We start from the raw sequence: 17,786 nt of genomic DNA on the forward strand, positions 1-17,786 counted from the left end.
CTAGCATTCAGAGTACAAGTTAGCTTTTATTAGATGTTAGTGCTTCACTGTCAAAAGTTTCATCTAGGTTTCCAAGTACAAAAATGCTTTTAAAATAATAAAACTGCACTAAGAGTCTCAGTCTCTTGTGATGAGTCTTAAATCGCTAGATTGTTTGAGATCCTTTCTAAGTACCGTAGTTAAGTAAATTAAGGCTTATTTGCACAGTAGTTTCTCACATAGTTCTGTACTGTGCTTCTCAAAAAATGGGAAGTGTCTCTCACTCCCCAAAACCCAGCCATAGGACTTTTGTTTCTGAAAAAAGATGCCCCAGAAATACCCTCAGCTTGAGAACTTAATTACATAAGCACATCTGTCCTATTTTGGAGTAGCTGTAGGAGCCAGCAGAAGGTAGCAAAAATAGCTTGCAAATTTAGCTTACTGTAAATCAAAAAACAGTGGATTCCTAAAATATGGGTCATTGGGACATGCGCAGTATTTGGTTTTATTGCGTTCTTAGGGCAGACAAAAAAAAGAAGCAAATCTGGAGGCAAAGATATAAGACTGAAATTGAAAATGGAATTGCACAAAGCAAACTCCTATGAAAGTTAGAAAGATCCCTGTTAGCAGGGGTGAATAATATCTGCATTACACTGTAAGGAAGAGGGGACCTATTATTGGTGTTCTGTACTAGTAATGATGTATACAGATCAAAGCATGTTCTTTCATGATGTGACTTTGTTACTTTAATGAAACACCATTTCCAAACTACTAGTCTGCAGGCAATAGACTAAGAGTCAAAGAAGTGATGGACAATTTTTTTTTCACGTTACCTATGTGAGAAATTGCTAATGAATCCAGAACCTTCACTTAAGTTGGAACACATTGTTTCTACATTATCTAGTTTACTAACTTCTGTTCTAACCTGTTCACCAGCTGATGTTGGAAAGCTGCCGCCCATCTGGAATGTAAAAATTTCATCTAACAATAACTGGGCAAATATCACCTGGAACCACGCATTTGATGCTGACACTGAATTTGTGGTTGAGTATAGCAACAGTAAGCACCGGGGTCATGGGAATGTTGCAGAGTACTTAATGCGCTGTAGGTCTTGTTTTCTCTTAGACTTTTATTTCAATTTTTACAATTCTGTATTTGTTGATGACTTTAGGCTCACCACATTGTGGTGGTGGTTCAAAAAAAGTTCTCCATAGAATTCATTGACTATATAACCCTAATAACTGCAGCTAATATGACTGACTATAAAATATTTGATATAATGTTGAAGACATTTGTGCACAGTTTGAAATATATCTGTGCATACCATTCAGATGATTACTACAGGGCCAAAGGAAAGGCTGTCTTCCTTTCTCTGGAATACTTTTTCATTTGTACTGCAGTTATAAATATATTTATGGAGCTTTGTTGCTCAGGAACACTTTAAGAACTGCAGTCATAATGATGGTTTACATTTATACAGATATCTAATCCAGTCTTTATAAGCCCATGTTTTATATGGATTTAAGTACTTAAAGATCCATGTCGGACTATTTGGTCATGGATTTCATATTCTAATTCCTCTATATGGTTTTAATAAGACTAGATATATTATGTTTCCCCTTAACCTTTCCAAAACTGTAGATAAATTTAAAAACAACACATCAAGCCGCTATGAAAGTATTTTCAGAGAAAGGTTTGTGAATATTATTTAATACTTGGAAGTGCCAGACAATTGTGGCAATTCCTTCCTATCCAAATTAGAATTTCTCAGAATCTGTGAAAATAGGGTCCTTTTTACAGATAGAGGTTTTGGTTTTGTTTCATTTTAGTTTGAAACAAAATAAGTTTCTGGATTTGGTTGCAATCACAGAACCATTTGTGTAAGAATCTTTCATCTAATTGTATCTGATTGATGCTGAAGCTGGTACTTAGATTAGTGAAATGGTGTCTAGAAAATTGATTCTGCCAGTGGTGTAAGCTGGTTTATAAAACTCTTGTAAACAAACTCTGAAACTTTGAATTGGGTGAGGTCTCAAACTCTGGATGTTCATCTTACTTAAATACGTTATCCAGCCAGGAACTATCATCATAGCCCAACTTGATGCTTGACCACACAATAATCTCTTCTTTTCTTTTTAGCTACCTTTGATATGAGATTTCTATTTCCCAGGTAACAAATCAGTGAAATCTTCCCCTGCTAAAGGTTTTCTGGAGCTGAGTGATCTGATTCCTGGTGAGAAGTATATAGTACGGGTTTTTCTCAAAGGCAATGAGTCTGTCTTCTCAAGTGAAACCTTTCACACAAGTCCAGGTGAGATGAATCTCAGTCTCCATGTCCTGCATTTGAGGATCATCTCATTCCGAGCTTTCTGCTTTTCTGTGCTGCTTCTTCAGATGGAAGGATGAAGGCATGCATGAAGAAACATATCCATTCTTTCATCAATGTCAAGCACTCTGACCTTATTATACAATTATCAAAATATATCACTTTTAACCAGAATCTTAAGATTATTCTCTGCTTGCTTTTAAACTATTTATAGGGTTTTTAAAAATGAAACAAATTCATTTTCCAAGAAATCTTATAACAAGGACAGAGACCTGTAATACTTAGACCTAAAGAATAAATTATGTTCCTAAGGAGCAAGGTATCTATTGCTACTGGCCTGTTTATGTTTATGCTTGAATGAGCGTGCGCTGTCCATTGTCATCTTGCATGTGCTTATACAACTATTGGCAGTTATGTTCCAGAATATTTATTTTAAAAAGGATTGTGTTGGCTATTACAAAATGAAGGGTCGGAGAGCCCCAGAAATATGTTGCATGTTCATACTTACACATGGTCATAAATTGTCATCGAAGAACTGTAGCAATTTACATTTGCTGAATATTGCCTTGTATCACCTGTTCATATCACTCAACTCTTTGTAGGATTGCTTTCACGTTGTTTCCATCTTCTAAAATTGTCGTGTGTTTTCTCATTGTTAGAGAGTATATAGACATATCATTACAACATATTTTGTGTTGTATTTTCTATTTCCTTATATGCTTCAGTTCTTGTCTGAATTGTACAAGGTGGGAAGGGATTAACAATGCAATGCTATCTATGCAATATGAGATGACAGAATTGTTTTGTGGCTTCTCTGAGCTATTTTGCTGTTAGTCAAAGTTTCTACTTTGCATTTCATTATACCAAAAATGCAGGAAAAGTAATAATTATAACTGTATTTGGGAAATAGAAGCTGGTTGATCTTAAACTGTGCTTTTGAGTAATACAACTACAATCAACAAAACTTAAGTTCTTCTGTAGATGGTTCCTAATGCTATCTTTTTTAAAAATAATTTTATTAAAGAGTACAAATATATTAATGAAAACTAATAGAAACTTTAAAAAATAAGAACAAAGGGTATAAAGTTCAGGGGAAAAGAAAAAAATATAAATAACTTTCCCCTTGTCACACCAAGTATAAAAGCTTGTTTTGACAACTCATCATCTTCTCTTGAAAAGTAAGACATCCCTTCATCCTGTATCTCATCTCTTTGTTTATAAACAACTCTTAAAACCTTGTCATTGTATCATAATCAGCAAAAGTCCATTAAGGGATACCAGAAATAACAACACAACTATTTTAAATTCAATTTCGGAACCTATTCCATGATATTGTTTTCTACATCTCATCCTTTATTTATTTTTTTAAAATCCCCAAACCTCATAATTAAAGCATAGTTAATCAAAATTCATTAAAGATTACCAACAAAAAACACATTAGTCAAATAGAATTAAAATATAAAATAAACTATTTTTCCCGTATCTCATCTCTTCTAGAAACAAGACCTTAAAACATTGTCATTCAGTCCTAATCAGTAAAAATCCAATAATGGTAGTCACAGATAAGAAGATATATATTTTTCCTTGATTAAATAAACCAATGTTGTATTTATCTTTATTTTATACATACATGTACACATACATATATACACACACATACACACACACACACACACACACACATATATATATACATATACATATATACACATATTCATATATACATAGAAATGTATATTTCTATAGTATATATACAAATGTATATTTGTATATATACTCTGTAATTTTAGTTTTAGTCCCATCAAATAATGTTCTAGAACTTGATTTCCTATTTATTTTCTTTGTCTCTTCTAAAAAAAATTGAGAAGTTTAATGGATCTCTTTCTTAAAGCTTGATTTCTTTTCATTTTTGCTTTGTCTCTTGTCACAAAATCCTTCAAATTTTTATTAGGGCTCTTTTGTACATCTAGTATATCCAAATCTACATTTAAATCTGTTTAAGACATATCTAATAGAACTCCTATTACATCACATCATTATATTCCTTTTATCAATGGTAGCAGATATTTTTAAAATTAATTTCTGAGTCCATTGTTCCCAAATATCATTAAATGCATTTGGGGTTGAAATATTTTGTTCCACTATTGGCAAGTAATTTGTTTCTCCTTTAAATGCAATCTTTAGTGTCTTGTGAATCCCTCTAGTATCTAAGCATTCATGTCTTATCTTGTTATGCTTCTATTTTCAGAATTTAAGAACATCAGTTTTCCACAGAAAGGATTCATAGAATTAATTTTAAAGTCTCATTTCACATCTACCTGGACCTTTAATTCATTTAAATGTTCCCAAACCAACATTCTAATATTTTGCTGTTTACTCCAAAAAGTTTTTTTCTGAATCTTTAACTTGGTACTTATAAATCTTTTCAGTACAGATTGAGGGAGATTCATCCAGTGAATATCATAATTTCAAGAGTTCTCAATATATTAAAAACTGGAGGTCGATGGGAGTAATTAAGAGATGAGGATTGGACAAACATAAAGTCTTTGGACCTACCTTATGCTTGTGAGCCTCCTGAAATCCCTTGGCTTTCAGTTGCATCACACCTAAGCAACTCCAGAAACATTAGTTTCTACCATCTATGTATGTATCTATGTTGTAGCTGTTGAGCTGTTGAGAATACATATGGAAAATCGCATAATCTCTCCTTCTCCAGAGACATCTCAGTAACTAGGATCCAGCATCCAGATGCTAATTCAGCCATAATGTTGTTTCCTCTGTTCAAGGACATCCATTCACCATTTCTTCTCTGGAAGTGATTCTAACATTATCAATCAAAAGTTATGCTTCATTTTTCCAGTCTTTCTTTTCTATACAGATTTGTTCTGTTTAGAAAAAAATACAAGAAGCAATTGAAATATAGAAGGATTAGAAATTGTAGAATTATAGAATTGGAAAGATCCGTTCTGCTGTTGAATCCAACCTCATGCTTATTATAGGGTTTAAAACAAGCTTAAACAAGACTTCTACCTGACTAGCTCCAATACAATGTGAAAAATTATTTTTGTACTTTTATTAATTCCTTAGTAGAATTTTGAACTGTAGGTCTCATCATGGTATAGAAATATCATAGAAAGAATGATCTTTCGGCGATAAGAGCTAAAACTCTAAGATTTGCTCAAAATATTTTACTGGTATATGAACAGAATCAAACATGCAAGTCCTCCCTTGAGTAGATAATTTGTGCCCTTAACATTTGGCGTAATCACTTAATACGTCTTTGAAAGGAGACTCCGTAATTCCCGAGGATTATAGCATACACAATTGTTAGCATAAATGTGAAAAGCCAAAATACTGGGTGCTGCAGTGTTGCTTTCAAGAATCAGATTTTGGAAAGGCAAACCTACCTCTCACTTGCAGATAAATCTCTGCCTACCTGCCTGCTTGTCTTTCCTTTTTAGAGGGAAAGGGAAAATATTCATTTTAAGGGTCATAAAGAGGTATCTTAAACTTTGGAATTTAGCCCATTCTTTTTTTATAATACCACTTGGATACTATCTGCATAAAAAAATATATCAGAGCTTGCCAGAACAAAATAAAAGACTTTGAATTATGCAGTGATGGATATCCAGGATTTAATCCTCTGATGTTTTGCAAATGACTTCTGAATCACTTGGTTTTAGTGCCCTCCTGTCTTTTTCCTTGCTTTCTGGTAAAATGCATCTGATATGAGTACAGCCGGTCCCTGTCATGCATCCTTCACACCTGCGACAAGAAAGCACTGCTCATTTTTCTTTTCTTTTTTAAAATCTCATCCATAATGTACACTCTTTTCTTTGCTAGCAGTACCAATGCACTGGAGTCAGAAATAAATGAGAGTAGAATAACTCAGTGTTACATAAATATAGCTGGAAATGGCAATAACACAGTCTTCTCTGATTTATAAATATAATGATAAAGATATAAAAAGACATAGGGTTTTGACAATGTCTTAATAACCTATATTATATATGGTGCAAAGAATGATTGATTGTGTTGCTATATTGGTTTCATATGTTTTTTTTTTCTTTTAAAATCTATGTTGTAGTAGGAAGAATATATTTCAATTTATACTCCTTCAGGACTAGCATGATACTATTTTCAGAATTATATCATAGATTGCTGTTTTATACGACACATAGATCTATTGCTAGCTAACCTCAGATTATTTGTTATGCATTTAATTTTGGATTGAGGCTGCAGGAGGGATTGAAAAGTGGATTGTAAACTCCAGTGACCCAAAGTGACTTGAATGTCTCATACTAAAATTGTTGAAACTTATAGTTTTGCAATGGGCAATTTCCTCTCAGTATATTTGGAGCCCAGGATATTGCTTTGATCGTATTTTTGAAAAGAAAGAAATGAAAATGTTTTGTTTGCTCAGATGAAGACAATGTGAGCTTAGAATTTTTCCGCCAGTCTTAATTTTTACTCTGGTGGGATATAATTCTGGTCATGGCCCCTAAAAACATCTATATGTTAGCTAAGATGTTCATGCTGTTATTTCTTAACAGTTTTTGAAAATACATTCAATCATGTCAATACATAGATATTAAGTCAAGAGTAATAATATTGTGTACAGGATTAGGAGAAGAGGTTGAAGCATGATACCATTTTCTGATAGTAATATAGAATTTCCTTCCTTCCTTTATTCATTCATTCATTCATTCATTCCATCTCACCTAAAAGTGACTCTAGGCATCTTACAATCAAGCACTAATATAATATATTAAAACTTCAAAACAATAAATAGTAACATTAAATTTGATTCAAAATTGTCAAAGGTGGGAACCAAGGGGGCAAAATGCCCGCAGGGAAGAATACCACCACCACCCCACTAGGGCCCCAGGCCAGGTCTTCAGAACTTTTTGGAAGGTCAAAAGGGTGGGTGTGTTCCAGAAGGTAGGAGTCATGGCACATAAGGCTCTTCTGGACCCTGCCAATCAGAATTACTTGACCAAAGAGGTCCATTGCAGGTCCTTTTATTGGCATTGATGGGACGGGTCAATCCCACTGAGGTGGCACAGTTCCTCAGATAACCTGGACACATGCCATGACCTTCAGTCAATTTAGGTGCAGCTCATTCTAAAGTTTACTCTGTAGCAGTGTTGTCAATCTTACTTCACTACACAGGACCACTAAGCAGTGATTTTCTTACTTGTAGGATATCTCTCTTACATTGGGACTACTTATGATTTCAGAGAAGAATTAATGGCTGCTCTGATTTTAGGACTCTTTAAATAATATTCATTCATTCCTGATAGGAATAAATTACTATACTTACTATATTTTGATTATAAAGTATTTGTTCTGTTTAACTGGTCCTATCTAACTGATCCTTTCTTCCCATTGTACTACAAATACAGACCGTGTTGCACTGTGTGTGGCTTTGTTTTGATCTATATCACAATATTACTCTAAAAATAAAGGTTTTTTTTTTCCCTTCATCTCTGCCCAAAAAACAGCTAAAGCAAGCTGTTCTGAAGATAGGATTGGTGAGAATCACAAGGCTGGTCAATCAATAAATCATAGTGAAATAGAACAGCTGCACTGTGCAGGGTTTTGTGAATATGCTGAGGGAAATATTTCATTGTTGCAACAGCACTTTTTCTTTTTTGCTTTATCTGGTTCTTTGGCTTATCTGAACTGTTAACCTTGAGTCTCTTAAGATTAATTATTTCACTTGAAAGCTTTTCTATACTTGCATCATTAACAAAATCAACTTTGATTCCCAAACCTTTAGAATGATTTTGTATTCCCTTCCTCCCCATTCTGAAGATTCAGTTAGCCTAATGCAAGCCTCAGATCCAGGCGATTAATAACATACTCCTTCCATTAGATGAATTGCATCAGTTCAAAGTTCCCTTTGTCCCATATTGTTACAGCTTTTAACAGGAAATGGTTCTGTACAGTATATTCACTGCCAGTAGAACCACTGAAAATGTCAAAAATTAAAGGCCAGGAGATGCCCCTGACATTTGTGGGGGTGTGATTTGATGGGAAAGCATCCTGTAGTAAACTAGATACAGATTTTTTTTCATTTCTGTTTCATTGAAAACAGAACATTAGTTTCTTCTTTTATATCAAATGAGGCAGTAATTTATCCTGCCTGCTCAGATGTTGTATCCACACAGCAGCCTTCTTATCACAACTGAGCAGTCTCTTAATCACAGTGGCCAGAAATGGAATTTTGGGCTTTTGAAAGCAAAGAACACAGTATACACACCTGTAGCCAACTTATGGAGTAGGAGGCAGGAGAAAGTATAGGGAGTGGACAAAATGTATATATCCCACTACCCATTTGAAGTGTGAAATATTAAGGATGGACGTTTTTGCAGTTGAGAGCTTGATAATAACTGAGATCATTAAGGCAGGCTGGAAACATGGACAGATCTAGAGCTTAGAATTAGATACTTATTCTCCGCATCTAGGCCTGTAAAATTAATATCTTGAATTAGATAAAGCTGGAGATAATAAGCTGAAACAAGGACGAACCACTTTGCTGACCAGTCAGGGGTACACATACAGTAGTCTTTTTTTTTCAAGTACTATAAGATGAAAATAATACATTTTCCCCTATTTTTAAAGTTTTTACTTACCTAAGCCATCATAATGTTAACAATGTCCAGTAGCCTAATTACTAAACTGGGTACAGTAGTAATTGTGCTACTGGACATTGTTAACATTATGATGGCTTAGGTAAGTTAAATCTTTAAAAATAGGGGAAAATATCAATGTTAAATATTATTTTTAGAACTTTAATAAACTTAAGGTTGCTTGAATTGTACAATTGAAGCTAAGCATGGCATTCATAGACAAATGCAAAATGCATTAACTTATTTTATTATATTAAAAAGGTTTCCATTTTCCAATGCTTTATACTAAGGTCTTCACTGTACTGTTAATTATTATTGTTTATAAATGTTTAAAAAAGGAAAAGGAAAAAAGCTGCTTGGACAGTAGATAAGTGTTTGAGTTTTGATTCTCCCTTCTTTATATACCAGCTGATTTGCAGAATTTATAAACCTTTAGACCCACTTAGAATCCGTAGTGTTGGTGTTTGTATTTGATTTGCTGCTTGCTTCATCATGTATATGGAAACCATTCTTGATTTAATTTGGTTAAACTTCTGTTGCAAACATATGCTGTTTGTTTTGTCGTCATCTCATATTGTTGAAGTTTAAGATCCCAATTTAGGTTTTTCCCCCAATATTGAGTTATTCTTGCTGCTGTGAACATATAGTTCAATAAGTTATGTTTCTTGTTAATATATTCTGAAATTATACCGACTTAAAACACTGGTTTAATTTAAATTTTAATTTAAAATTAATTTAATTTAATAATCTCTATATGGAACTATGTACTGGTATATCTTTCCAATAATTTTGAGAGGTTTTTTTTACATGTCCAGAAGTGAATAAATTGTTCTTATTCCTGGCCTAACCAGAAGTCTCATTTCCATCTAATTGGGGAGATCTAGGACTGTTAAGATTGACTCACAATATCCTTTGACAGCTGCTAGAATCGTAACTGTCCAACCAGGTTCACCCAATAGCAACATTACCTACTTTGGCTGTCTCTATTGCTATATAAACCAAGAAAAACCCATCATGTTTTGGAGAACTATCTCACCTGTTAAACCTAGAATACCTATTATATCATGTTTAGTTTAAAAGGTTATTAAAATAACTATTTTTCTAGTTTGAAACTTCAGAGACTGGACACATATTTATTATGTATACTACCGGTCGTAGTATGTTATGATGATTGTGGTGATTTTCCAGCACTGAAGAAAATCTGAAGATGATTTTATGTGAAGATAGGAAATCATATAACATGTACACGGCATATGTGGATTGAGTTAAAAGCAAGTGGCCTCTGGGATATTTGCATTCCTCCTGTAATCAAACTCTTATTGTTAGCAAGTAGTACAGAACTTAGCACTTAAAGTAAGTAAGCCCAGAGAGAGTGTAAAAAGGTCTGCTAGCTATCTATGTAGACTTCATTACAATATTGGCAGGACTTCAGTTCTGTATGGCTGCAATAATCTTCCATTAGTGCTATTTGTGATATTTTTAATTTATTGTAGATATCTTGAAAGCTGCTTATATGTGTTACTTCCTACTGGTATTCTGATAAAGCCATTAGGTTCTGGACTAATAGCACAATTCTAGTTTAATTCATGAGGAAGAAAAATACTCATTGATTTTCATGTCATGAATTCAACCATTAAGGCTTTTCACAATTTGTTCCAAGTGAGTCATCCCTGCGGTAATGCTTTCATACAACCTTGATGAGTTGTGCTTTTTCATGAAGCTTGAAAATGCACTATTTGTTTTAAAGTGCTCTTTATTTTAGAAATCTCACGTTGTCTTTGCCCAAGGAAATCAAGTGCTACAGAAAGTAGGAATTGATAGTTCCCATTCATACAGTATATAAGACTGTACTTAATTATTCCTGTTATTTAGTATTTAACAGACTACTTAGAAAATTCATTGTGGATAGTATTTCATTAAGTGGATTTATGTCTTCAATTTTCAATCCACAAATAAACTCAAATTACTTGTTATCAGCTTTTTTTGCACCACACTGAAAATATCTATAAGGAATATCATAAATTAGTAAAAGTTTACTCTACAGAATAGCTGATTATAGGGAAGTACAAACAATCTCATTTTATCAAATCCTTGACCCCTTAGCTAATCTGCCAGGATAAAAATCCTCACACATATGCTCCACCTGGAGGAACAAAAGTAGCCCCCCTCGTTTTTTCAGCACATGCCCTATTCAATTAGTTCTCAGGTTGCTGGGGATGCTGCCACAGCCATAATTTTGGGGACTGATCCAACTTCAAATGGTCACTGAACTAATTGCCATAATTTGAAGACTCACCTATATAAGATTGCACAAGTTTGTTTCTGAAATGATGCAAAGCCATTATCTAAAGGGACCCCTATTTTGCTCCAAATTTCTGTCCTGAATCTTTGCTCCATTCATATTGTAATCTAACTAAATTCTACCATTTCAGTTCAAATTAAAGGATTTTCCTCCTTGTAACATCTTGGAAAATATTTTGAGTTGGATACAGAGCAATTTGTAATGTAGCTATTTTAAGAATAATGAGATAAATGATAACTAATTCTCATGTACTGTACATCAAGATACTGGTTATGTTAAAGGCATATGGCTATGTTAAAAACAAATGGCTATGTTAAAGGCATGAATATACTTTGGAAATTATATTAGCTTTGATCTCAAAAAGCTCAGATGAATGTAAAAATAAGTGACTGCAGAGGGGAAGAAATTAAAATAAGTGCATGATGACATTGTCATGCAACTACCACAGTTTCCATGCTCCTATCAGAGTATGTGTGACACAAGTATGTAAATGCTGCATTCCCATTGTAATAACATCTTCATTTGTTACCACTGATTGTAAAGATTGTAGAATTGTGTAACTTCTCAAGGTGACAAACCATAATGCAGTGGTATGCTTATTCCCTTTTAATATAAATGGGATAGTAATATAAAATAGTATTAGTGAAATAATTCAGCAGTGGGTGATCAGCATCCCGTAGTACCTCTGGCAAGTCCTGTTATCGTGACGGCTTTCTCATAGCAATGGAGTGGTGCCAGTCACTTCTGTACTAGTGGGAATTGGCAGTCCCGTACAGATTGCTTACCCCCGGCCATTACACTGATACATTGGGTCTGGGAAGTCAATAAGAGCTACAGAGAAAAATGAATCACATGCAATTGCCTCACAAGGGAACATTGGTTTATCTTAGACTTCTACTGCCTGTGGTTTCAATGCCCTCTTTTAAAACATTGATTTTTCTCTTCCAATAATATACCAGCCATTATATTGGAATGGAGTGGGCAGAGCAAATGGAACAGTAGTAGAAAAAGAGGTAGAATCTTCCACTACTGTCAGGAATTATTCTTCAGGGATAAATCTTTCTAGAGTTTCACCCATATTTTTGAATTTCTGTAACATTGTGGTGGCAATTGAATCTTAATGATTTGATATTAAACTTGACCAAAATTGCAAGATGAAAGAGCACAACCTGGTTATTCAAGTACTACAAGGGATTTCTTCTGATTCTGATCCCACTTAACAATATTCATTGAACTGAATGATGTGTTGGAATGATTTTTTATTATTATTTTAAAAATAAAAATAATTTTATTATTATTTATTTTATCTATGTACTGGATAAAACTAAACCTTCTTGTGGAGAACTTCACAGCCTCTTTTGAGGTATCAAAGACATTTTCCTTTACTGTAAAGAGAGATCAATTCTGTTATCCGGCTGTTTTAGGTTTGTTTTTTTCTTGCTTCCTCTTTATATATCCTTCCTTGGTTGGCCAAGTTTGTACATGTTCCTCTTCCTAATTTTTCATCATTGTTGAAATGAATATAGACTATGGTTGATAGACATTTAGCTTGTGGTACAATGACCTACAGAATAAAATCTTGTGCACATAGATATACACATGCCGATCACGCAAACTGGAGGAACGTGGTTATTGAGGACATCAATCCTACAATATGAACATTGGGAATCAATGACACTGGATCAAATAACTCTGGTTTGGTAATTTATCACTACAATGTGGATTGGTTCTATTCTATTAATTATTCTTCTTTCAACTCCTTCAAATAGCCTATACTAAGAATCAAGGGGACATTGCAACTCAGGGCTGGTTTATTGGATTGATGTGTGCCATCGCTCTCCTGGTACTGATTTTGCTGATAGTTTGCTTTATTAAGAGGAGCAGAGGAGGAAAATATCCAGGTAAGAGAAATAGCTGTCGTTGATATAATGCTCTTTGTTTGATTTATTTCAAAATATATAATTCAGAATCTAATTAATTTTTTTAATATGAAAGCACTAGAAAGATTTATTCCCAGAACCACTGAACAACTGGGACACTAAAAAAGAATTTATGTTATCAAAACAGGGTAAAAGGGATTTCTTGCTAGATAGGGATGCTTTGTTTCATTATTTACATTAAGATTTGATTGAATTTATGACGGTTATAAAACTCTTAGCTTATTTTCTGAGAAAGTATTATTATCATGTTCCCCCTTTTGGGAAAGGAATCCTTCCTTTTCATCTCTGTCTTTGAGTTGAATTAATCATTTTAACTACTCTTTTCATTCTTTTATATTTGGTATCAACCTTTGGCACCTTAAGTAGGTAGCTTTCTTGCTTTTCATTTCTTTGTTTATTTAAAAATCATTTTTAAGGCTTACCAAGTCGTAATAATTCTGGATGGCATATAAATTAAAAATACATCCAATACAATAAGCAAGACAAACATAGGAATGGACAATATATTCAGACAAAAAGCACAGATCCCTTAAGCATATATATCCCCCTAATCTATTACCTAGGGCAGTGATGGCGATCCTTTCTGGCATCTTTGCCCAAACCGGAACCCGTGTGTACACACGTTCATGTGTGTACACTGGGGCACCGGAAACCCAAAGACCAGCTGGCTGGTGCATGCATGCCTGTTTTGGGCCATTTTCCAGCTGTTTGCCAGTGCTCCATCCCCTGCAAAGACCAGTTGGCCAGCCCTCATGTGTACACTGGAAACAGAAGAGCAGCTGGCAATGGCACATGTGCCCACAGAGAGGGCTCTGCATGCCATCTCTGGCACATGTACCATAAGTTTGCCATCATGGACCTAGGGAAAGAAACAGATCTTCAGTACCCATTTTAAAAACAGTAGGGTAGGGCTAGGACTAGCAAACTTCCAGGGTGATATTATTGGAAAGCATAGGCTCTGCAATGGAGGGGGATTGCCTTCTAGGTCACATCAGATAATTTAATAATGGAACCTGGGACTTGTTTCCCCGTTGGACAAACAATGAGAGATAGGTGGTCCATCAGATAGTCCACCCCTTTACCATGAAGGGCTTCCTAGGTCACAACCAGCATCTTGACTTGTATCCAAAAATCATTGCAACTTTCACAACAGAGGTATTACATGGAAGAACAGAGATAAACCCATAACTGCTTGAGTTGCACCATTCCGGACCAAAAATAGCCTTTAGATAGTACACTGCAGTATAGTCAGAATACACATTGAAATAATACTTAAATACAATGTTAAAATAATACTAAATAAAAATACATTTATATGCGAAAAGGTCTTAATGGTATAAATCTCCCTACATTAATTTAGATAATGTGTTATAGTTGTATGAAGATTGCCATATTCTCTAGAAAGTTCTTGAATTTTGAAGTATTTTCTGAAAGTTGAATAAGATTGTTATGATGTGAAAATTGCATAGCATTCATTGTTCAATAGCATTCTACTGTACACATAAAACATCACTACTCATCTGGAAAGATATGTATGTATGTACGTACGTACGTACGTATGTACAAAATATGCAGATTGGATCAATGCTTTTGAGTGTTTAATTGTTTACGTATATCTTCCCAGTGCGAGCAAATAAAGATGTGCCCCTCGATCCTGATGATCAGAAGGTAGATAATGGATCGTTCGATTACAGGTATGATTCTCACTCAAGGCATTTGCTATCTGCTTGCCATTCCAAGTAACTCCTTTCTCATTTCATTTTCATGAATTTACATTTTACTCCTCTTTATTCTTCCAGTGTTACTTAAACTCTCTACCAAAAGAAGCACCAATCTATGCATTTAAAAAATATAAAAATGAAATCAGCATTTTTAAAGTTCATTCATTGAAGGCTATGAGTGAAAGATATGTAGGCATACATATAAACACATGGATACACATAGAGACATATCTCTGCACATCAGAACCATCCTCATGAAGGATGGACTTCCTCTAGACTGAGTCATCCAAACATACATGAAACATAATCTTTCATTATCTGATGCAATAGTGTAGTTCCAATAATTTTGTATCGTCTGATTTATCTATACAAGTAGATCAGTTCCAATTCCTTTTGAAATCTGAAAATTTAATCATTTTTGAATGTTGAATGATGAGCTCTCTTGAGTGGGGATCATTATATCAGATAAGAAAGGTAGGCACTGTGGGAGAGCTAGCAATTTCCAGAATTGTCTTTGGTCTAGTGCAAAAACAAGACATGAGAAAAAAAACATATGCTTCCTCCTGTTAGTGCACCCCCAGAAATGGGAAGAATAAACAGTGAATAAGTTATTTCTTAGGAAGAATAAACCTACATTTCTAAAAAATCAACAAGAAGCTTCATATTTCTGATTTACTGAAGGATATGTTGATAGCCTCTATGAACCTACTAAATTTTTCTGACAATTTCAGTGTTATAACTTCCAACACCATCACTACTTCATGTAAATCAAAAGCATCTTTTTAAGGACCACAGCCACTTTTTCTCTTGATTTTTCAAAGCAAAAGTGTGTTCTTTGGCTGTTCACAGATGGGTCCTGCATTCAAGGTTTACATTTGTTTCACCTTTACTTCCAAGGAACTGAAACAGGTAACACTGCTACCCCTTGCTAAATTAACCGTATGTTGTGAGCCTGTGTAACTTGGCGCTTCAGTCCCTTGCTTGCTATTAAAACAAACAAGCAAACAAAAAGAAATGTCCAGCTATTCTAAAACTGTAGGATGATTTATTCAAAACACAATTGCTCTCCTTCCAAATTCAGTACTTTTATTTTACAGCTAACAAGAATAAAAGTGATAAAAAGGCTTTATTAAAATTGTAGTGCAAGGTCTGGTGTTATGTATATAAGAGCCATGGTTGCACAGTGGTTAGAATGCAGTACTGCAGGCTAACTCACTGCTTACTCCAGGAGTTTGATTCTGACCAGCTCAAGGTTGACTTAGCCTTCCATTCTTCCAAGGTCAGCAAAATGAGGACCCAGATTGTTGGAGGCAATAGGATGACTCTATAAACCACTTAGAGCAGGGTGTAAAGCACTGTGAAATGGTATAAAAGTCTAAGTGCTATATGAAGCTGTTTGGAGGATTGACTATAGGACTTTGAAAAAAAGAGCAATGTGTAAATCTTGTAGCGCCAAATCACATTAATTAAACTGCTTGGTTAATTTGATAGCAGAGGTGGGTTCCTACCAGTTCGTACAGGTTCAGCAGAACCAGCAGAAACCCAGGCTGGCCACACACCCGAACCGGTTCCCTGGTCGCCATCGCCTCCACCATCTCTTTTGGGAGTTCTGCATATGCGCAGAACAATTTCCATTGAACTGCGCATGCACGCACAGTGCATATCCAGCGCAAACTGACAGTAACGCCGGCTAGAACCCACCCCTGTTTGATAGCTATGTGTTTTAAGCATCAGAGTTGCTCTAATAATAGCCATTCCAAACTTGTTCCCTTCCAGAGTTGTTTTTAAACATTGAGGTCACAATTTAAAAAAAAATTAATTATGATTCAGAATTCTTCAAGCTACTCAAAGCAAAATAAAAAGTAATTTGGGTTCATTTAGTAGATTGAATAAATGAGTTTCTTGGGAAATACCATATACCATTTATGAATTATCAAGACTGAAGTATACTCAAGTATTTTTAGTTACCTTGAAAAACACTATCTTGACTCTTGAGATGTGAACAAATGAAAGTTGCAAAGATAATGTATATTATTGCAAAGAACACGTTAGGATGAAGAGTGAGTAAAGATACCACTTATCAAAAATGCTGACCCTGGGACGAATCCTCATTTTTGCAGACGTATTTAGCACTGTGAATACTGTTTCATGCTCTTCAATCTCAATTGCTAATAGGAAATCTTTGTAGTTATGATTTGCTTGTTTTTTAATTGTTTTATTTTTAATATTTATTAGGATGTTTTTAATTCTTTATATCATGCAAATCACCAACAGCTGATTGGGTTACAACATGATATTAATGGAATCATTAAGTAAAATTTCTACATTAATATGAATAGCACCTATTGTTTCTTTTTTTTTTTTTTTTACTGTGGGAAAAAAGCTTAGAGCTGAATATGGTTGTGTTATTCTGCTGATGGAAATATACCTACATATAAAACCTACATTTTCCCTATACATATCCCAAATCTACTACAGGGCAGTCAAAGGATTCCTGGTATCAGAATTGCATGGGACAAAATATGAGAGTAAAGGAAGGTCCCATTTCACCAGCAGAAGTGCTCTCACTTAACAATCTCCTTTGGAAAACATAGTTAAACCTGCAAGCAATGTTATCTCGCTTCTTTAAAAAAAAAGTATGATTGAAGCATTCTTGAAAAAAATGCATGTGGATAAAGTAGAACATTATAGCTCCAAAAGTGCTTTGTCAAGAGGCAACTGGACTTCCTTGTTTTTTCTTTGAAGATGTTTTGCTTCTCATCCAAGAAGCTTCTTCAGCTCTGACTGGATGGTGTGGAATGGAAGGATTTATATACCTTGAAGACAGCTGGTCATTTACATTCTTTTTAGAGAGTCATTGAGGCCACTTGGATTTTTGTCTGT

The 17,786-nt window shown here is 34.5% G+C and overlaps 1 protein-coding gene across 1 annotated transcript in view; it reads left to right on the plus strand.

Moving 5' to 3' along the window:
• NFASC (neurofascin) overlaps window positions 1-17,786 on the plus strand; it is a 103,654-nt gene that overhangs the window by 79,642 nt on the left and 6,226 nt on the right. Inside the window, 2 exon segments of the mRNA XM_032217196.1 lie at window positions 13,012-13,143; window positions 14,807-14,876. Of these exon segments, the coding sequence (XP_032073087.1) occupies window positions 13,012-13,143; window positions 14,807-14,876 (202 nt within the window).

Source organism: Thamnophis elegans, chromosome 5, assembly GCF_009769535.1.
Source record: "Thamnophis elegans isolate rThaEle1 chromosome 5, rThaEle1.pri, whole genome shotgun sequence".
In the NCBI taxonomy this organism is placed as follows: domain Eukaryota; kingdom Metazoa; phylum Chordata; class Lepidosauria; order Squamata; family Colubridae; genus Thamnophis; species Thamnophis elegans.